General features: G+C 37.4%; 1 protein-coding gene across 1 annotated transcript in view; it reads right to left on the bottom strand.

The window, feature by feature from the left end:
• The window catches only part of rb1 (retinoblastoma 1), a 287,527-nt gene that overhangs the window by 151,442 nt on the left and 112,272 nt on the right, over window positions 1-23,813 (bottom strand). Inside the window, exons 13-17 of the mRNA XM_039745852.1 lie at window positions 9,905-10,021; window positions 6,236-6,292; window positions 5,972-6,003; window positions 3,355-3,431; window positions 2,775-2,974 (exon numbers count right to left, since the gene is read on the bottom strand). Coding sequence (XP_039601786.1) covers window positions 2,775-2,974; window positions 3,355-3,431; window positions 5,972-6,003; window positions 6,236-6,292; window positions 9,905-10,021 — 483 coding nt within the window. The remainder of the gene's footprint in view (window positions 1-2,774; window positions 2,975-3,354; window positions 3,432-5,971; window positions 6,004-6,235; window positions 6,293-9,904; window positions 10,022-23,813) is intronic.

The raw sequence follows: 23,813 nt of genomic DNA, 5'->3' as shown, positions 1-23,813 counted from the left end.
GAAATATGAGAGTGCTGTTCGTGTGACTGATCTCACTAATATGTACAGCATGTCGAAATCCACCATCTCGACAATTTTACAAAGAAAAGATTTGCATAAGGAGGCTCCTTCTAAACAATAACCACCTTCCGTTTTATTCTCCTCCTCCTCCCTTCCTGCAGCCCAAAGATGTCAAATTAAATGGGGAGTACAGTATGAAATTGTTGTTTCTAGAATAGAATAGAATGCTTTTTATTGTCACTATACACATCTACAATGAGATTAAAAGCACCTCCTTCAGTGCAGAAAAAAAGTTCTGTATAGGGCTTGTATGGTTGTTTTTTAGCCTTAGCATAACGCCGGATCTGCGACCCCACTTCTGCTTTCTTTCCCTCCTCCATCTGCGTCGTCTCCTACACCCGACAACAATCCACGGAGAGCCCGCTGGTCTCGCTATGTTGTCTGGGATGTTGTGCGTGTGATGAAAAACACTCGAAACAGATGTCTGGCTCTGGACACCGATGTCTATAAGGTTCTGACGGGTGTAGCGAATGTTCGCCGAACCGATCGTGCACAAACAAGGAAAAAAAAAAAGTACAAAAACAACAAAAAAGTGCACTGAAAAGGAGAGCCCTGAGCCGCTGCGACCATGCGCGCCGCCATGCTCCTAGCTTAATCTAGCCTACTTCTGGTAGGCTAGGCACTTTTTATAACTTTTTGGTTAGTACATTAAAAAAATTATTGGTGTTTTGGTAAATTCTGCACATTATACAACCCTTTTTATTATGAAAAGGTTAAGTAAGTGTTGCAGTGGGAGGTTCGGAACGCATTATAGGTTAGCCTTTGCGAATGAATTAAGTTCGTAAGTCAAGGGTCCACTGTATTGTGTTTTTAAGTTAGTCAAATTTATAACGAGTCTCCAGAAATCCACCCGCCGATGTACCGTATTTGCGTATATAGTTTCAACACAAAGGTTTCATTTTACCAAAATTCTCCGTAATCACTTCCTGGTTTCCATCAAAAATGCCGGCAGTCTCAAATTCTCGCCGATAAACATGATAAATATACCTGAAGAGACACTTTTAAGGAAATTGAGAAAATTTTGCTTGGAGAAGGGGATCGGCTTAAATACCGGTCATCAGCAAATACATGTAATTTAGTAGGTAGAATATACTAAAGGTAAATGAGACCCAGCCAGCTTGAGAAGAGAGTGAAAAAGAACTCATAAAGGTGTAGGCAAGATTACACAATAAAAGCAGACAGTGACATGAACATGTATTCAAATAAAGAAAAGAAAAAAAGCAATCTTAGCTTAAATGCAACTGTATAAGTACTCAACCTGTTGCTTCCAGGCCATTGTAACATTAGTTCGCTTATGATTTTACACATTAATGTATTGAGATGTCAAATGTATACAGTAAGACACAAATTCAATATACTGTAGACAGACAGACAGATAATCATTTACTATTTTTGCTTGCTATAAAGGGAAACACTTCTTTTTTTTGCAATACACTGCTAAGCTGTGCACTAGTGTGCTGCTGAAAAAACAGGTATTCCAAGCACAATCTAGCAACTTGTGTCACGTGTGCCTCTTTTAGTACTCATGTATGATAGATAGATAGATACTTTATTAATCCCAAGGGGAAATTCACATAATCCAGCAGCAGTATACTGATACAAAGAAACAATATTAAATTAAATAGTAATAAAATGAAAAAAATTAAAATAAAATTAATGTTCGCATTTACTCCCCCGGGTGGAACTGAAGAGTCGCATAGTGTGGGGGAGGAACGATCTCCTCAGTTTGTCAGTGGAGCAGGACGGTGACAAAAGTCTGTCACTGAAGCTACTCCTGTGCCTGGAGATGACACTGTTCAGTGGATGCAGTGGACTCTTCATGATTGACAGGAGTTTGCTTAATGCCCGTCACTCTGCCACAGATGTTAAACTGTCCAAAACAATGGCATTGGTGCAGCATCTTCATTAATGTCCCAACTATGGCCACACTCGTACTTTGAAACTTCCACATAGTTTTGTAAGTCTGATGCTAACCAGAAAAGCAATTAACAAATATGAGTGTAACATGATGAAGCAGTGCACACTGAAATTCTATTTGCAACTGTTCAATGGTGTTTTAACCACAGCATTACCAATACACATTAGCAAACAAGGCGAAGTCAGACAATGTAATATAACTTTTAAGAGATTTTGGCACTTCTGTGTGAAAAATGAAAACTAGAGAGTGCAAACTCGTGATTTAATCTTTTTTTTCCATAAAAGTAGCTGTTGAACAGTTTTATAGGAACACTAAAAGAATTGTACATGTTTTTACCACCAAGCAGACACCCAGATACTGATATTGGCAGGAAACTATACTTTTCTGAAAACTAATTAATTTTGCCTACAATAATGGAGATGAACTTCAATGATTATTTCAGATATCAGATGACCTTTAAATATTTTGAAATCAACTGCACATATGTGTAAATACAGACTATAAAGTATATTGCATTTACTTTAAAGCGTGAATGGAGTCTGTGTATATATGCCAAAACAGATTTACAAAAGGCCAGTCCTGACAAACATTATTGTATAAAAGCACTTCAGGGAGCTTTTAAGCGTGTCAAAAATATAAACTAAGATGGTAATTATTTTCAAAACCAATTGTTAACGTGTTTAGCTGGTCATGCAATGCATTAATTTTACCCTGATTTAATAAAACATAGAGGCCAAACAAGAGCAACCTATAACACCATAACAATCCAGCCCAGCTCTAAAACTTTTAGACTTACTGAGACCCAAGCCAGGGATTCCATGATGCGATGCTCACAGCGCTCTAGATGCTTTATCATTTCCCATGTCAGATTTGGCTCAGCTTTGATGAAGCTCTCAATTACTTTATAGAAGTCAAAGGCTTTCAGCCCAAACACATCAAGAATCCAAGGAAAGAGCAGGTCTGTTTCCGATGAGCCAAAGCTTTTTAAATTGGTACCTGATTTAAAAAAAATAAATAAATAAATTCTCAATAATTTTTTTTTTTTAAATAACTAAACTTCAAACTATCCTTCTATTTGCATTTAGTAATTCAGGTACTCCGTCATAAAGTGGGTGTGAAATGAATCTGACAATTTTGTAGGTCTCTTTCTGGGGATGTCCTATCTTTCCTTTTGATATATTATTTTGTGAAGTACAAGCTAACATGGAAACTTATCTTTCATGATTATTAGATTAAGTTAATGTGTCATAGGATAATGTTTACAGCATATATGTAGAAAAATGTTGAGTGAAATTCAAGTGAATACAGATATTTTTTTCTTATTTTTGAAAAGTCATGTCATACTCTTAAATAGGAAACAAAAGAGACCTACTTACTGCCATATGTAGCCATAACAACTTCCAATGCACAGGCTAACAATGACGTGTGGAAAATATTGTCATTCAATAACATACTATGGAAAAAATAAAAAGAAAATTAATACATTGTTTGAAAGTGATTATTGGCAAGTTATAACTCTAACGTGATGTGTACACAGTCCAAAGAAATTCAATGAAATGAAATTAAACATTTATTGTCCATATAGCACATTTAAAACAGTCTTCTCAGTGTTTTCTGGCTAAAGGTGTAACAAAAGCATACACAGATGACACCAATGAAACTTTTGCAAGGTGATGACAATGATGAGTAATTATTTTGCTATAGCTGGGAACCCACGTCATCAAATTCAGGGCTGCAAGCAACCAGAGAATATCTTGGTAGCAGATGTACTCAAAGAAGGAACCAACTCTGGGTGCCAGTCCATTGCAGGAAACTTCTGCTCACAATCACAACACCAGTTTAAAATCACCAGTTGACCTACCAGCATGTGTTTTGGATATGGAAGTAAAACAGTAGTACCCAGAGAAATAACATTTAGACATGAAGAGGCAACCAAAGAGAGCAACCAGGTGAGTGATTTGAACCTGCAGCACAGGATTTGTGTGGCAACAGTGCTAGCTACTGTACCACCATGTCATCCTAACTAAAATGTGTCTTGGGAAATCAGCATATTTAATATAGTTTTTGTCTAAATGACTTGTTGGCAGATATAAAAAAGGGTGCATTTTAATCTGGACCATCACTGGCAGTGGTGGTAGTAGTGGCACTGAATCTAAATTGACCAAAGCAATGTTCTACTTCCTGCCTTCTGCTAATTTTATAATATTAACACCTGCTGTACTGTATGTCACATTCCATACTAGCACAGCACAAGTTTGGCCAGTAACTACTATTTTATTGATATTCTGACTTATTCTTATTTGCCAACACGTTTGACTCCGTAACATCACAGGTATCAGTATTGTCATCTTCCTAACAATTTATTGGGTATTCACATTATAAAACTTAATCACATTGTTGGTAATATTTTTCTTCTTTTAAGTAGTTCTTTAGGTACTATAATATTTGTCTTTATCAATTCTTTGAATTTTCTATGAAATTCTTTTGGTAGGCTATCACAGTACACTTTTGTTTATCCTGGCACCTTGAGAATTGCAAGACAATGCATGTTGTTAAGAAATGCAACAAAGAATATCAATAATAGGAGCTCTTCTAGGAAATAAACTGTTTGTAATGTGGGTATAGTTCCCAAAATACTACAAATAAAGATCTTTTAGCCCCCTTAGCATTTGTCCCGAACATCACTTGGGCTGCAAAAACAGTGCTAAAAGACGTTAGTGCCAAGCGTTATTTGGGCAACCATATAAATGTGTCTCATGTAAGACCAGAGGTTTACTTGGGCTGTAAAAGTGCCAATATTGTTACTGCTGAGCGTTATTCGGGCAACGGTATAGGCATGTCTCGTATAAACGTCAGCCCTGAATATTACCCGGGCAATGCCTTCTCCTAGCCTCAAAATGGCATCTGTTAAGAAACACCTCTCATCAGCAGTGATGACGAAGTGAATCTGTCTTCAGGCAGTGAAACTGAAATGGTTAATGAAACCTAAAGTCACTTTGGGAATCCAAAAGTGACACTTGTGTCACTCGCACATGCGCAGTGTGCTGTTCATATTATTATTACTTGTATCACTATACTTTCTACACTTCTGACTTTGTACTTTTAGTGTTTTGCACGTTTTACAGTAGAAAGATGACAGTTAATAAAAATGTAATCTTTTAAGACAAAAAAATGCAACGCTTTTTACTTTAACGCTATAAGGAGGTTGAAGAGTTTCCCTGCTTAGTTGGTATACTTAGCAAACATGAATGTATCACAAATGTAAACAAGCACATAATAAGCTGACAGTCCCATTTAACAAATGAAGTGAGTGCCAGGAGGTCAATTTTCCTCCCATAGCCCCAAAGGCACACATTCTGTGTTAAATGGCTATTCTAAATTGACTTGGGTGGTTGTAAATTGTAGAATATTATGTATTGATGCCCTACACTAAGGTAATTTTTTGGAAACTATTCTCTTCTTAATCAGTCCATGCTGGACTCACAACGTCTCTTCATCACCTAAGGGCTTCATTTGGAGCAACACCAGATGGAATAAGTGTATCCAAGAATACATGCATTGTGCGACCTCCTGTACTACACTGCTCAGGCTTCACCTCCATAACTCAATGGGAAAGCAATGTCTTATATTATTTAAAACTAGAAGAAAAAAAAAAATTACAAGGATCCATACAGCACCTTCAAAAATCTGTTAAGAATTCATTAAAAGCTGTTCTTAAATAGATTTGGGCCTCTGCTTCTGTTTTAGTACACATGAGCACCTTAGGGTTTCTTTTTTTGGTTATGATTTTATATATATAGTTATATTTTTCACAGCATAGTTGATTTCCTGGAATGGGGCATTTTCAACTGAATTGTATGTTACTTATTTTAACAGTAATAAAATTAAAGCATTATAAAAAAAATACATAAATTTAAAAAAGAAAATTGGGAAAAAACAAGTACTTAAGAATTTTTGAATTATAAATTATGATCAAAGAATACTTACACTCACCTAAAATTGTGAACAGATAGACGCATTTCTTCCTAGAAGAAAATAAAGTGATGGTAAAATTTGATAACAGTTCATACTTTTCCAAGAAAATGCTGTAAATACAAAAATACAAACTTCCATCCTCTCATCCTAAATTATATGAAAGTATAAAGAAAGCTCATATTAATGTGTTGTTTTATAATTTAACTTAATTACTAAAAAAAGTGTACATCAGCTGGACAGTTTATGACAACACAGATTTTTTTTTTTACATTTTCTACATACCAACTTCAGCATGATTTCCATTATTCTGTAGTACAAACGAACACCCAGCTTGTACCTCTGTAAAAAATAAACAAACAAAAATTCTCAAAACACTATTGCAAATACACTTCTTTATTACCTGTTAAAATATATCATTCAAAATATATACAATGTATTGCTTTAACAACAAAACAAGAGGACAAACATGAAAGCTGATTTAAGAGCAAATATGACAATAATTGTAGTAATCCATTGTATTCAAAAATGGAAATTTAATAGAAATTTATTAACTAGCTATAATAGATTGAACAGATTACCATCGTGCAGATCTTTAGGCTTCAATTTGGCTCATGTAGCCTTATTTTCTAATAGGTCCAATGTTTTTTTCTTTTAGTTTACTTTTTAATAAATGTTAATTTGCACAAAAGCTAAAAATGACAGAGCAGAAGCTTACATTATGAAGTGTGCATTGTTTAAGTGCAAAGCCATTCAAACCTGAGTAATGTATGAAAATGCAAATTATAAAGCTAAGCACAAGTTTGTTCAACTATAGTGGTTATATGCAAAAATGTGTTAAGATGGTTAGCATGAAAACCAAATTAACCATTTACAGATATTGTAAATAAACTTCAGATATCTTAAAATACACAGGAGGTCAATATGATTACATTTCAAAATGCATTTTGGAGATCTTAATATGCACAGAAAGTAGATATATAAGTAGATATATATATATTTGAGATATATAAAAATGTACAGGACACATCTTGAAATTCATTTCACATAACTCAAAATATATTAAAGATTTGGTATACTTAATTAATCTCTGAGATGAAGATATCTTATAACACAGCAAAACATTTTCTAAGATATCTTGAAATGAGTTTCAGATATCTGAAAAGTGGAACTACATTTTAAAATATCAAAAACCTATTTTGAGACATCAGCAAAATTGAGAACTAAAGAATTAAATGAAGTTTCACATATTAATGGTAAATGTACACCCATTATGACAAATCATTCGAGAAGCATAAAAGCTCTATGAGCTAGCAGCTGATAGCTTCAGTTTCAGGCTTCTTTAGTTGTGCCCACAGGTAGATTTGCTTGCAATAAACAGGACATGATCCATCTTGACACACATTCTACAAACACAAACAATTGACATACATAATAAAAGTACTCAAATTCCAACCCAATCCAATAAAAACTAAATAAATAAATACAACTTGTTACAGCTTGTTCATCTGAGTAATGGCTGCTAGGACTATAAACGTTTGTTCAGAAGGAAGAAACTGAAATTCAGTTTTCAAAAGGTGGGATTCATCACTTACAACTGTTACTGACAGTTTAACGGTCTAATGAGGAACATCAGATTAAGTGGTGACTCACCCCAATCAGCCAAATAGAGTAGTTAAAACCACATATTAAAAATATTTAAAAATTTAACAAACCGACAACAAGCTTGCTGCTGATGCATATATTTCCTTTATTTTTCATTTTCACTGTTTTTTAATAAGACAGATCTATAGTCCCACAGCTGGCCAAAAGCAGCAATAGACTCAATCTGCTGTGTTTCTGAAAAGCAGCCATTGTTGGATGGAAGTATAATAAGTTTGATGTAAGGTTCATTTTGACATTTTCATTTTACTTGTAAAAAATACCCTGACATTCTTTAAGAGCCAGAAATTAGTTTTTAAACACTATGAGACATTGATTTACTCCAGCTTGTTTGTTAGCTAATAATTAAGTTGTCCCAATATCTCATCTGTGCATTATTTAAAAGCCCATTAGTGATTCTATTACAACTCCTTTGCCTTAGTACTTCCTCAAGGTTCCTACTACCTGCCATAAAAAGATATGCTGCTTGGTTTCCATCTTGAATGTGCCACATCCTAGTTTTCAGGTATATTTAAAGCAGTATCAAAAATAATATCCTATTTATATTTTATTTACCCCAAGCAGTTCATAGTGATGCCAGAAAAAAAAATTATTATCTCCTTTCTCCATGAAAATGTTGAGATTAAAACATTCTGCTAAAATGAGTGTCTACGGTTACCTAAGATGGACAAAAGCAAAATGTCCATGAACAAATTTCACATTACTCATGTTGCATGATTCACATATCAAGTCATTTGCCCACAATGGATAAAATGCAAGCATTTTTTTTAACTCAAAAATCTACTATATAATAAAATGCTTAGGTCTGTGTCCAGTCCATTACAGCAATCTGATTGGTCAGTTTGTCTTCGGTAACGCAATCGAAAGAGGAAGTGTGAGACATATGAGGAGATGTAAAAGGCACACTGAGAGTGACCTGTAAACTTTGAAGTTCAAAGATGAGGAGTATAAAAGAGGACAGGAGGTGAGCAAGGTGCATTGAAGTCTGAAAAGTAGGCTTTACAAGAATGCGTTCGACAGGGGGAGCAACAGTCAAGAAAAATTCAGACAATTGAGGATACTTGAGGAAAGGTGCTGAAGGTACACATAGGGCAAAAGATATCAATTATTTTTTAATGTTATTTGTTACTCTGCCTTTGTGGCTAGTTGTTAAAAAAATACTTCTAGAAAATCATAGCAATGCTCACAGAAGAAACACGTTCACATACTTGAAATCCTTAAAACTGAAGACAGGACTCTTGACCAATCAATGAGGGTAAGAGGCGAGTCTTAAATTCAAAAGCATGGTCATATGTACACATTTTCCATTCTGATTTTCTTCCAAGTATTTATTTTAAGAAACTTAGGAAAAACTGCTTACATTTTGCACATTGTGAGCATATGATTAGATGATGACATATGGATCATGCAAGACTCTTTCATCTATGTTTTTATACTGTTTGCTACGGTCCAGAGTTGGTCACCATAGATGTATATTCTATTATTAAGTTTGTGTCTCCATTCTCCTTGAACACATGAGATTACAATTCTTTCTCAGCTATCAATACAAAATGCAGGAGATAAATAAGATAAAAATATAATTTTTCAGGGGGAGTATTCCATTATGCATGTTGTACTAGTTTGTCACACGTATCGAGAACTTCTTACTTATCAAAACATGCGATATTCACTACTTTTAACTGAAATTACTCTGACTTTGACATTTCTGATGACACACAGACACTCTTTTGTGTTGAAGACCAGACTCAATAGATTGAACTTCTCTACACAGCTGCCTTTTTCTGTAGCACAGTAACAGAACTGTACTCCAGATGTCATCTCAATGTTACATTAATAAAGTGAATGTTCCTTTTTTCATATACATAACAGCTATTACTCTTTAATCTAATAATTTTGGCCTCTTTAAATGGTTCTTTTTCTAGCTTGGCAGATAAAGTTCTATCAGGTTATCCCATCTTGTATTTATTAGTTAAAGCTTTCTTTATTAGGCTGCACTTGCCAAGTGCCTGTATATGTGTTTCGGATTTTTTCTGCCTCCTGTTTTCCCTTTGTGAATATTATATCAGTGGAAAAAATGCTAATTAGCTGCTTTTATCTAAACATGTCCCAGTATAATTCCATTAATATTCCAAAATGCATTCATGTCAGCTTTGCCAACTTTAGATAAATAAAAAGCTTGATTCAAATAATAAGCATTCATAGTCTCCAAAACATAATTTACAACTTGCAAAGGTGTTTCTTTGTAATACCCATCTTCAAAAAAAGAAAATATGAAAAGAGAGTAAACTTTACCTGAGACCCAATTTCAGCACAAGCTTGTCCCATTGCCTTAGCAAATCGATCTGTAAATGCCATACCAAGCCTGTCCACTCTTTTGGCAATACCCTCTGTGGGATTTACTGTGCAGTTCTGAGAATAAAAAAGTAATCTTAAATTGCATACAAATACTATTAAAATGTTAGAAAATCAACAATTTGAAAGAAACAATATATAATGAGCAGAAACTGTATACAGCAGGAAGAATACAATTAATAATACCTCATATGTGTCATTTAGTTTATTCTGATAAAGGGCACTTCCACAATGTTTGGGAAAAAGACACATTTTTCCTTGATTTACCCCTCTGCCCCACAGTTTAAAATTACAAATCAAGCAATTCAGACATAATTAAAGTGCACATTGCAGACTTTCATTTATGGGTATGCTGCATTTATGTCTTTCTTTATTAATATACTAATTTATTGTTGGTTTAAGTGTAAAAACACAACAGAATTGGCAACGAGAAAAAAAAAAAAATCTGCCTCATGCTGAATATTCAAAACAAACTGAGCTTCTGTGCTTTACATTGAGTGAATTGTCCATATTTCTATGCGCCGCGTGGCATACTGAAGTGCGCACCCTGGGCCTGCGAGAAGAGACACGGATAAAACAGAGAACTGAGTAAAGAAAATCTTAAGAATTTGAAACAGGATGTATGGATGTATAGGACAAATGGCTGCTTTTGACAGCACTGAGGAGGAATGGGCTACTTACTTTGAGAGACTTGAGCAGTACTGCCTCGCAAATAATATCGGGAATGAGAGGAAGGTGGCCGTGCTTTTCAGTGTAATGGGTCCGAAAACTTATAATCTGTTGCACAGTCTAGTGGCACCGTTGAAACCCGCAGAAAAATCATTTAAAGATATTGTGGATGTAATGCAAGCACATTTGAACCCGAAGCCGATGATTATTTTGCCGAGCGGTTTCGCTTTCATAAACGGGACCAGCAGAAACACAAGTCAATTACAGACTATATTGCTGAGCTAAGGCGGCTTTCAGAGCACTGTCAATTTGGCGAGGGCTTGTCCGACTCACTAAGAGATCGACTTGTGGGCGGGCGTCACCACAAGAGCATACAGAAACGGCTCCTCACAAAAAGAGATTTAACATTACAGCGCGTACAGGAAATAGCGATTTCAATGGAAACGGCAGCAAAAGACACCTTAGAATTTCAGAGAAAAGTGACTCCACAGTGCAGTAAGGTCGTAGCAAAGCACGCTGAGAAAACGTCATCCTGTTTTAGATGTGGAAAAAAATCGCACGTTCCAACTGAATCTTGGTTTGAAGATAAAGAGTGCAGAGAGTATAATAAAAAAGGGCATATCCAGAAAATGTGCAGAATGAAAGAATATAAAGGGAAGCCACATAAAATGGGTAATAAAGGCAAAAAGGTACAGTGCATCCGGAAAGTATTCACAGCGCATCACTTTTTCCACATTTTGTTATGTTACAGCCTTATTCCAAAATGGATTAAATTCATTTTTTTCCCTCAGAATTCTACACACAACACCCCATAATGACAACGTGAAAAAAGTTTACTTTTGGCTTCCGTCTGGCCACTTTACCATGCAGGCCTGATTGGTGGATTGCTGCAGAGATGGTTGTCCTTCTGGAAGGTTCTCCTCGCTCCACAGAGGACCTCTGGAGCTCTGACAGAGTGACCAATAGGTTCTTGGCCACCTCCCTGACTAAGGCCCTTCTCCCCCGATCGCTCAGTTTAGATGGCCGGCCAGCTCTAGGAAGAGTCCTGGTGGTTTCAAACTTCTTCCACTTACGGATGATGGAGGCCACTGTGCTCACTGGGACCTTCAAAGCAGCAGACATTTTTCTGTAACCTTCCCCAGATTTGTGCCTCAAGACAATCCTGTTTCGGAGGTCTACAGACAATTCCTTTGACTTCATGCTTGGTTTGTGCTCTGACATGAACTGTCAACTGTGGGACCTTCTATAGACAGGTGTGTGCCTTTCCAAATCTTGTCCAATCAACTGAATTTACCACAGGTGGACTCCAATTAAGCTGCAGAAACATCTCAAGGATGATCAGGGGAAACAGGATGCACCTCAGCTCAATTTGGAGCTTCATGGCAAAGGCTGTGAATACTTATGTACATGTGATTTCTCAGTTTTTTTTTATTTTTAATAAATTTGCAAACACCTCAAACTTTTTTTCACGTTGTCATTATGTGTTGTATGTAGAATCATGAGGAAAAAAATGAATTTAATCCATTTTGGAATAAGGCTGTAACATAACATAATGTGGAAAAAATAATGCGCTGTGAATACTTTCCGGATGCATTGTACATGTAATTGTTGAAACCAACTCCAGTAACTGGGAAACTGAACATATGTATTGTCTAGAGCTCCATTCTATTAAACACACTGACCGCAGAGTAATATGGGTGACACCTAAAGTGGAAGGAGTGACATTAAAATGGAGTTTGACGCCGGATCAGCCCTGTTAATTATTTCAGAAAAAGATTGTAAAGAAAAATTTCCAAATGTAAAACTGAAAGGCACTTCAGTAATACTAAAAACATACACAGGTGAAAAGATTGCTCTCATTGGTAAGCTTAAGGTGACAGTTTTGTATGAAAGCCAGAGACATCTGCTGGATTTATATGTGCTACCAAGAGGAGGTCTTCCCTTATTCCGATGTGAATGGCTAAAAAGTATCCAGCTTAAATGGTAGTCCATAAAAGAAATGCAGGTCACCTCAGGACTAAGCACATGCCCTAAGCAAGAAAAGCTGAATTCACTATTGGTTCACTATGCACAGGTGTTCCAAGAGGGAATTGGGACTCTGAAACATATCAAGGCACACATTGCAGTGGAAGAGAATGCGCAGCCTTAAGTTCCATAAGGCCCACCCCGTACCATATGCTATTCGCCCTAAGGTTGAGGCAGAGCTCAAGCGTTTAGAAGGGCAGGGTGTCCTCTCCAAAGTCAATTGGACTGAGTGGGCAATGGCCATCATGCCCGTGATCAAGAAAAATGGTGCTGTACTCATCTGTGGTGACTTTAAAGTCACAATAAATCCTGTACTACATGTCGACCAATATCCTTTACCACACATAGAGGATATCTTTGCCTCACTTGCTGGTGGCGAGTACTTTTCAAAGATAGACATGTCCCAAGCATATTTACAGATGGAATTAGAGGAGTCATCTAAAAAGTGCCTCACTATTAATACTCACAAGGGATTGGTTTTTGGAGTTTCGTCTGCTCCTGCCATGTGGCAGAGAGCAATGGATCAAGTGTTACAGGACATCCCTGGTACTCAGTGTTACTTAGATGACATAAATGTGACTGGTATGGACAAGAGTGCACTTCTGACAAACCTTGAAGCAGTCCTTACTAGGCTGTCAGAATTTGGACCGAGAGCAAATAAAAGTAAATGCCAATTCTTTAGAGACTCCTTAGAGTACTGTGGACGTATTATTGATAAGAATGGCCTCCATAAATCCCCAGACAAGACTGATGCTGTCCCGAAGGCACCTCAGCCGGAAAATGTGACCCAGTTACATTCTTTCCTGGGCCTTGTAAATTACTACCATTGATTTTTGCCAAATCTTTCAAAAGTGTTGAATCCACTAAACTGTTTGCTACAGCAAGGAAGTAAATGGGAATGGTCACAAGATTGTGAAAAAGCGTTTAATACTGCCAAGCAACTGATTACATCGGATGAAGTGCTGACACATTTTAAATCCAAAGTTGCCATTGCCCCCGGCTTGCAATGCATCACCATATGGCATTGGTGCTGTTCTTTCTCACAAGATGCTTGATGGCACAGAATGACCAATAACTACTGGATCAAGGTCTCGAAGTCCTGCCGAAAAGAATTATGCATAGATAGACAGGGAAGGTCTAAGCCTGGTGAGGGCGGTGAAGAAATTTAATCAATACCTATATGGTGAACATTTCACATTAGCTACTGATCATCAGCCCTTAGTTGCTATTTTCAATCCTCATAAGTGTGTTCCAACCATGGCTGCAGCATGCTTACAACAATGGGCTTTATTTTTAGGCGGCCATGACTACCAAATTGAATTCAGAGGCACAAAACAACATGCAAATGCAGATGGGCTTTACCGTCCACCTTGTGAGTTTAAGGGAACTCAAGACCTTTCCGATCCAGCAGAAATTTCCCATCTAACACAACAGGAGCCCTTACCCATTACAAGTGCTCAAATTCAGAAAGAGACAAGTCGAGATCCCACTATGGCCAAATTACTTGACTTGATAATAAAAGGTTGGCCTTCTAGAAGTGATGCTTATCTCCCTGAGTACTCAAATCGACGTAAACAGTTATCAATTTGTCAAGGATGCATTATATGGGGCACAAGAGTGATTGTACCACCCAAACTTCGTACAAAAATACTTGAGGCACTTCATGAAAGTCATTTAGGCGTTGCAAAAATGAAGCTTCAAATAGAGAATCTGGCCAAGTCATGCACAGGATGCCAACAGACTCAGCGACAGCCCCAAAGCGCTCCCCTTCAAACCTGGGAAGGGCCAAGCTCTGTCTGGCAACAACTTCACATTGACTATGCAGGACCTTTCCATGATCGAATGTTTCTTGTTGTGGTCGATGCACATTCAAAATGTCCTGAAATTTTTGTAGCGAAAAAGGCAACATCATCTAAAACAGTAGATATACTCCACACCTTATTTGCACGTACAGGACTTCCAGAACAACTAGTCAGTGACAATGGAACTCAGTTTACATCTACGGAGTTCCAGGCATTTGTAAAAAAGAATGGCATTAAGCAAATCACCTCTGTTCCTTACCATCCTGCAACAAATGGTCTAGCTGAACATTTTATTCAGTCCTTCAAACTATCTATGAAAGCCATGGTAAAGGAAAAAGAGTCGCTAAATAAGCAAATGGCAAACTTCCTCCTAGCCTACCGAAACACAGCTCACTCAAACACAGGTCAGACTCCAGCAATGCTTTCCCTGGGAAGAAGCTTGAGATCACGCTTAGATCTGTTGAAACCTGATTTGCGTAAACATGTGCAAAAGAAGCAGTGCTTCCAACACCAAAAACAATGCAAGCTTAGAATATCTGAGGTTGGACAAAAAGTGCATGCTAGAGACTACCAACACTCAAATCAGAAATGGCAACCTGATAAGATTGTATCACAGACTGGTCCACTGACATACACAGTGCAGGTGGAGCATGATACAGCCTGGCGCAGACATATTGACCAGCTTCTAGATCCACAAGTTCAGGATGACGCATCACAAGACAAAGCTGATCATTCCTCAGGATTCATAGGAGTTTACCTTCTTGACATCTGATTCATCCCTTGCTGCTGGTGAATCTCAGCCTCAAGAATCTGCCGACTCAACCTAATCTGAAATGTCTGCTCCACCTACCCAAGAAAGACACTATCCTGAGAGGATTCGTAAACCTCCTGAAAGATTGAACTTGTAGTCGATATTAATGTACAAAGTACTTAAGAGTTCTGTTAGCTTTGGTGAACTGGGTTTCGCCATATATAAATGTTTCCATAGATACATTTAAGGTTTTAGTTACATGATGTTTACCATCGGTTTTGTTTATAAGGAAGAAGTTAAGTCAAAGTTTATGTAAGTTTTGTTGACGGTAGGGGTAGTTTCTGCATACAAGTTCATTGTTCACTTCAATTAGCAGTGCATGTTTTGTCAAACACAGTTCTGGACAGTGTATTTTGTTTTGCTCACATTCTACTTTACAAATGCAATGTCACATCAGAATGCGGATTTGTTCAAAATGTTTCAGTACACCGTAATATAACACTTTTATATAGTATGCTTTAACTGTCTTTATGTTCATGTTTTGTATCCATGCCAAGTGTTTTGTAGATATTATCAGTAAAAAAAAAATATATATTATATATATATATATATATATATATATATCTATATATATATATATCTATCTATATATATATATATCTATGTATATAACTTCGCCTTGATTAAAAAAAAAATACTGTTACACATCCAAGCTGGGTGGGAGGAAATGTTATGTATATGTAAGAATTTAAGACTAAATATACGGTCTGTTTAATGTTACTAATAATTGCATTAAATGTGTGATGTACCTGCACCTTGGTATTAATGTGCACGTTACTGCTGGAACTTGTTATACACATAAAATGACAAAAGTTTGATAATTGCTGCATTTGTGTCTGTCTTTATTAATATACTAGTTTACTGTTGGTTTAACACTAGAATTACCAGAGCCTACGAAAAAACGAACTTCTCTCAGCTCATGCCTTGATTGAGTATCTGGGAGTGAAGTGGAGTTTTAGAGTGGAAATAATAGATCGTTATTTGGAACACACGCATTTCATGTCTGTTCCGTTTCTACAGTAATCTGTGTCAACACATTGTTAAAACAGAAACGTTTTTTTATATTCTAGTAGTAGATGACAAAATGTAGGCATAAACTATATAATGTATGAAGCCTGAAGTCCAAATAGCAAAGAAACATTTTCACAAGAATAACACAATTGCGCTTTTATTCAAAAATATAACTGCAGAAACAAAAAGCCGCCTTAACATGTGACATTGACAGCAGTTTTTTGTAACTGCCTCTGTAGTTCAATAGAATCACTTCCCGCTTTGGAATCAAGAGGTCCTCCATTTTGAGAAGTAAACTGCTCTTAGTCTTACTGTTTTAGAATAAAAGCATACATTTGATTTCAGTCTGTAACAGCCGGTGCAATTTATGATCCTTGTAAAGGTTAGCTTTTTTTTTAATTCACTTTTCATTCTCTCAGTCGCGTTCAGAATCAATCCATGCAACCCCATCTGACACGGCTGTTTTCACTAAAGACGCGCTATAGCTCTGCAGTGTACCACGATGCATACTAACGCCCATACCCCAAACCCCACCCCCGGTTCTGACACACAATCGCTGGCGAAGCTGTCTTCTTCGTATCTCACCGTCATTTGCTTTTCTTTTTATTCAGTTTTATTGAGTGTTCCTGCCAGTCCCGCATGTTGCTGTATGCTGTTTCTTTTGTACTCCAGGACATGCAGAGGAAAGAATGGTAAAGACCAGTAACTTCGGCGCTATATGCAATCATCAGACACTCCCCATCTGCCCGTGTCGTTCAAACACAGGAACATATATTGGTGTAAAAGTATAACAAAAGTGCACTTTTATTCAAGTGCACTTTTTCCATCGCCTTTTCCTGTAAGAAGCAATGTACACACTTCTCTCTATGCTGTGGTTTCTATTACACACCTGAAAGAAAGAGACAATATATGTGAAAATATAATCGCACTAATGCAATATTATTTGAAAGCGAACAGCGTCAGATCGGGTGTGAATTTATGCAGGAACTGGAAATTCTCTGATGCGGGACCTTCCCCCAGGGAAGAAAGTACAGTGTCAGGTGCTCATTCAGTGTAATAGAAACCATAGCACAGAGAGGTGTGTACATGGCAACAAGTACACGTGTCGTAAATGTAGGAAGGACGGTCCTTGGGTGTGTGGGAACTGTTAATATTTGAATGTGATGATTTTATATAGCACGGAATGAAAATCAGCACTTCTTAGCATTGCACCATGCAAGCTGTCGATATCAATCGCCTACTGTAACTTGCTTTCTTTTTCTTGGTTATACAGGTAGTTTTGAATAAAAGTGCACTTGTTTTGTTTGAAATGAAGTGTCTGCGTGCACTTTTCGTGGCATTACGTGTATTTTTGAGCATGCCCGTTTGAGCAGTATAAAAGTATTGAAAAGTATAACAAAACAACGGGCAGATGGGGAGTGTCTGATGATTGCATATAGCGCCAAACTTACTGCTCTTTACTATTCTCTCTTTGCATGCCCTGGAGTACAAAAGAAATAGAATACAGATGCGCTATAGCTCTGCGTTGTACCACGATGCATACTAACGCACCAGGTTCTGACACACAGGCGCTGGCTGAAGCTGCCTTCTTCGTATCTCACCGTCACTTGATTTTCTTTTTATTCAGTTTTATTGAGTGTTCCTGCCAGTCCCGCATGTTGCTGTATGCTGGATATTTTCACATGTATTGTCTCTTTCTTTCAGGTGTGTAATAGAAACCACAGCATAGAGAGAAGTGTGTACATTGCTTCTTACAGGAAAAGGCGATGGAAAAAGTGCATTTGAATAAAAGTGCACTTTTGTTATACTTTTACACCAATATATGTTCCTGTGTTTGAGCGACACGGGCAGATGGGGAGTGTCTGATGATTGCATATAGCGCGAAGTTACTGGTCTTTACCATTTTTTCTCTGCATGTCCTGGAGTACAAAAGAAACAGCATACAGCAACATGCGGGGACTGGCAGGAACACTCAATAAAACTGAATAAAAAGAAAAGCAAGTGACGGTGAGATACAAAGAAGGCAGCTTCAGCGTTTGTGTGTCAGAACCCTTGGGGGCGTTAGTATGCATCGTGGTACACTGCAGAGCTATAAGCGCGTCTTTAGTGAAAACAACCGTGTCAGATGGGGTTGTATGGATTGATTCTGAACGCGACTGAGAGAATGAAAAGTGAATAAAAAAAAAAAAGCTAACCTTTACAAGGATCATAAATTGCACCGGCTGTTACAGACTGAAATCAAATGTATGCTTTTATTCTAAAACAGTAAGACTAAGAGCAGTTTACTTCTCAAAACAGAGGGGCGCAGTATCGAACTCGTGACCTCTTGATTCCGAAGCGGGAAGTGATTCTATTGAACCACAGAGGCAGTTAAAAAAAAAACTGCTGTCAATGTCGCATGTTAAGGCGGCTTTTTGTTTCTGCAGTTATATTTTTGAATAAAAGTGCAATTGTGTTATTCTTGTGAAAATGTTTCTTTGATATTTGGACTTCAGGCTTCATACATTATATAGTTTATGCCTACATTTTGTCATCTACTACTAGAATATAAAAAACGTTTCTGTTTTAACAATGTGTTGACACAGATTACTGTAGAAACGGAACAGACATGAAATGCGTGTGTTCCAAACAACGATCTATTATTTCCACTCTAAAACTCCACTTCACTCCCAGATACTCAATCAAGGCATGAGCTGAGAGAAGTTCGTGCACGTTCTAAATTGGTGGGGGATGGAATAGCCGGCTGCTCCTAGCTTCTCTTTATCAGCACATTTAGAAGACAAAGGACGATGGCGGAGAGGTGTGAAGGGATTTAATAAGCAGTTTAAGGTGGGACGGAATTACGAGTTTTTTCGTAGGCTCTGGTAATTCTAGTGTTAAGTATAAAAACACAACAGGGTATTTGCATACAATTTGGTCAAGTCATGTATAAATGACACTTTTTATTACATGGTTCCCCCATTTCAGGGCTCCATAATGTTTGGGACAATTGTCATCACAGGTTATTGTTTGCATTTACCATTTGGAGTCTATAGTTGCCATTGTTCAAAATGAGGACAATGGTTGTGCCAATTTAAGTCAAAGAAGCCAAAATGAGGCTGCAAAACCAGAATAAAACCATTAAAGACAATGTTAACCATAGGACAATCAAAATCAACCATATGAAATTAACATTAAGAAGAAAGAATGCACTGGTGAGCTCAGTAACTACAAAGGGACCGGTAGGCCAGGGAAAACCTCCAATTCTGATCACAGAAGAATCCTCACTATGGTAAAGAAAAAGCCCCAAATACCTGTCTGACAGATCAGAAACAGTCTTCAGGGGACAGATTGATATGTCAGAGATGACTGCAGAAGACTCCATGAACAGAAATACAGAGGCCACTCTGCAAGATGCAATCCACTAGTTAGCCACGAAAACAGGAAGGCCAGATTACAGTTTGCGAAAAAGTATTTAACAGTGCCTACAGAATTCTGCAAAAAGGTCTTCTGGACAGATGAGACAAAAATGAACCTGTATCAAAGTGATCACAAGGGCAAAGTGCAAAAAGGAACTGCCCAAGATCCAAAGTATGCCAACTCATTTGTTAACACGGTGGTGGGTGTGTTATGGCTTGAAAATACATGGATGCAACAGGTACTGACACACTTCTCCTCACTGATGATTTAACGGCCGATGGCAGCTGCACAATTAATTCAGATGTGTACAGAAATGTGTTATCTGCTCAAGTTCCAGTAAATGCCTCCAAACTTACTGGACGGCACTTCATCCTACAACTAGGTAATGAACTGAAACATAGTGTGGAGGCAACACAGGAGTTTGTCAAAGATGAAAAATGAAAAATTCTTGAATGGCCAAGCTAGTCGCCTGATTTAAATCCAATGGAGCAGACCTGCCATATGCTGAAGAGAAAACTTAAGGGAAGAGACCCCAAAATAAGCAGGAGCAGAAAATGAAAGAGCTAAATATCATGGCTTCAATAGACCTGCCATTGCTATGTCATAAAACATTATGGCGCACCGATACAACGTGTTCTCAATTACACATTTTACAACCGAAGTGAATGCAAATCCCCTTGAATGAAAGTCTGTTTCATGTTTAATTTTTGTCGTTTTAAACTGTGGAGCAGAGGCTTGAATCAAGGAAAATATATTTTTGTCCCAAACATTTTGGAGGGCATTGTATAAGGTCAAATTGTATAAACTAATTACAAAATTATAGCATTAGTAAAATATAACACATAACAGGCAATAAAAATACAAATCATAATTTTTAACACTAACAGAAAAGCACCATAAAATAAATAATAAATAATAATAATACTAATAATAATAATATATACACACACACACAAACAAACACATACATACATACATACAGTGATCCCTCGCTATATCGCGACGACTTTGCGCATCATGGATTTTAAATGTAAGCATATCTAAATATATATCACAGATTTTTCGGTGGTTCGTGGATTTCTGCAGACAATGCGTCTTTTAATTTATGGTACATGCTTCCTCAGTTTGGTTGCCTAGGTGATTTCATACAAGGGACGCTATTGACGGATGGCTGAGAAGCTACCCAATCAGATTACGTAATACGCATTAAAGAAAACTCCTCAATGATATATGATATGCTTCCCTCACAGTGCTTCGCACACTTAAAAGCTCTAGCAGCATGTATTGATTTTTGATTGTTTGCTTTTCTCTGCCTCTCTGCCTCTCTCACTCTCTCTGACATTTTCTGCTCCTGACGGAGGGGGTGTGAGCAGAGAGGCTGTTTGCTTAGAAGATATGGACGCACCTGTAAAAAATGCTGAAAGACTAACTTCACATTGATCCCTTCATTGCGGCTGCTTCATCGCGGTGCTTCCACTTAAAAGCCCAACAGCCCTATTGATTTTGATTGTTTACTTTTTTCTCTCTCTCTCTCTCTCTCTGACATTCTCTGCTCCTGACGTGCACTCCTTTGAAGAGGAAGGTATGTTTGCATTCTTTTAATTGTGAGAAAGAACTGCCATCTCTGTCTTGCCATGGAGCACAGTTTAAACTTTTGACTAAAGGGTGTTATTTCATGTCTAGAGGGCTCTAAAAATGTTAAAAAAAACCTATTTAGACAGTTGTAAACAGGTTTTCTATGCTCTGTGAAAATATTAGATTTATAAATAAAGAATCCTACTTCACGGAAATTCATTCATCGCGCTAGAGTCTGGAACGGATTAACCGCGATAAACGAGGGTTTACTATATATATATATATATATATATATATATATATATATATATATATACACACACACACACACAGTGATCCCATGCAATATCACGCTTCGACTTTCGCAGCTTCACTCTATCGCAATTTTTTCTCATACACGCTTATGTCACTACGTATGCGCTTTCTGAGAACTTTTATCTAAGCCCCACGATGGCTCCTAAACGTGCTGCTTTTTCTAAGCCTTCTGACAATAAAACTAAGCAACGGAGGAAGATGCTTACTATCCAGGAGAAGGTGAAACTCTTGGATATGATCAAAGATGGCAATACCCTACAAAAGCCTCCTCGCGCATATGAAAAGACAGCGCCAGAAACTGCCTATCAAGATGTTGAGCCGCGCACCCAGATACCCACTGCCTACTCTTAGTACTCCTTCAGCGGACAACGATGCACCTGCTGAAGATACTGCACCACCTGAAGACTCTCCTACTGAGGTTGTGCCTTCATAGGTTAGTGGTTGTGTGTAAGAACTGTGTGTGTGTAATTAAATGTACAGTACAATACAATAATCTACTACATAAAAGCTCTCTGGATTGTCCTTCTGTCCCGTGAGTGCAAAGTGTTGCAGTATTCCGCTTATCACAGACTTACTACTTGCGGCACGAAGCGACGCGATGTGAGCAGAGTTCTGCTGCTCCCATCATCCCCTTGCTTTTGTGCGTGATGCGCTGGAAAAATAGACAAAATTATGTCTCTGGAAATAATGTTGATGGAGTACAAATGCCTCACCGCGTAGTAAATATCAGGGGAGATGGTGCTTGTTTATTCTCATCTATAGCTTATTTAGTGCATGAAACTCCGTCTTTAGCGGTACAGATTCAGGCTGACATTGTACGACTTCGGACAGGCACTCGAGGGAATAAAAAAACTTAGGTTTTGGGGAGATGTTATGAATGGGCACTTTAATGTTCTCATTCCCTACACTTACATGCCTGATGAACACATGGAGCGCACACAAATTGAGGATAAACGTCAGTCGCCTTAAAAGGCGGGTTAGCCTAGTAATAATATGATATTTGTAACGTCTAATATGTCTTATTTTCTCTTATTTTGTCTAATATATTGGGTAATACGAGTGTAATGGTGACTAAAGTGTGTTATTTCATGTCTAGAGGGCTCTAATAATGTTAAAAATTGTATTTAGAAGGTCTTAAACAGGTTTTCTATACTTTAAGTGCAAAAATATTCGATTTATAAATAAAGACTCCTACTTCGCAAAAATTAATTAATCACAGTAGAGTCTGGAACGGATTAACCGTGATAAATGAGGGTTCACTGTATATGTGTATATATACACATGTATTTTACCAATTCATCCAATAAAAGTCTTTTTTAATCCATTTGTATCCCTTCTGGACTCTCTTTGTACAGCACTAGTTCACAGTAATTCTTGTTTCCTAGAATAAGTTAGTCATCCGTTTTGCCAGTATTTAAATACTGTAAAGACAGCATGGAAGCATTTCAAACTGTAAAACACTATTTACATTACCACTGAAACAGCTTCATGTGATAAAAGTACCAATTAAAGTACTAAATGTTTTGTCACCTATGCAAAACACAATCCTGTATTTAAAATGTATGCCAAGTATGAGTGTGTATGGGTGTGACCTACAACACATCCAGCATTCGTTCTTGCCCTGTACCGGACTCTGACGGGGAAGGAGCAGGATGGGAAAATGAAGAAATGATTGCTCTACTTTATCTGTGTTATTAAGGGCAGGTGAACAGCACCAAAACTGTAAAAACAGTCAGTCCGAGGTGCTTACCAATTAAGTATACAATAAAACAGTTAACAGTCTTAATTCATTGTGCTAAAGATATCTGACTGGCCTACCCAACTGCTTGTATTAAAATCAAACCAAATTCTCCCCCTCTACTCAACTAGAGATCAGGAAAACAGTGATTAAACATGAATTACTCAAAGATACTGAAATAGCAAAAAGATTAGCATGGATAGATAAGGGATGGGGGCCGGGACAGGCATAAAATAGCTTTGGTTTGGAATTGTTTTAGCTATTGACATTGTTTAGATAAAGAAAGACATTTTTCGGTCACTGAGGGTGTGTGCATGACTGTGCCCTGCAATGGATTGGCACTAGGATTACTTAGCACCCAGTGCTATAGAAAGATGCACTGTACTCCATCAATTTTAAACTGGCTAGGCTAATTATAAAATGAACAGACACATAAATAATTTAAATTTATTACCCATTCAAAAAAATATAGTGACAAGCACAGCCTACACTCACTGGCCACTT

Source organism: Polypterus senegalus, chromosome 2, assembly GCF_016835505.1.
Source record: "Polypterus senegalus isolate Bchr_013 chromosome 2, ASM1683550v1, whole genome shotgun sequence".
Lineage (NCBI taxonomy): Eukaryota > Metazoa > Chordata > Cladistia > Polypteriformes > Polypteridae > Polypterus > Polypterus senegalus.
Note: the sequence above shows the minus strand (reverse complement) of the source record. Positions and strands in the feature narration are given on the sequence as shown.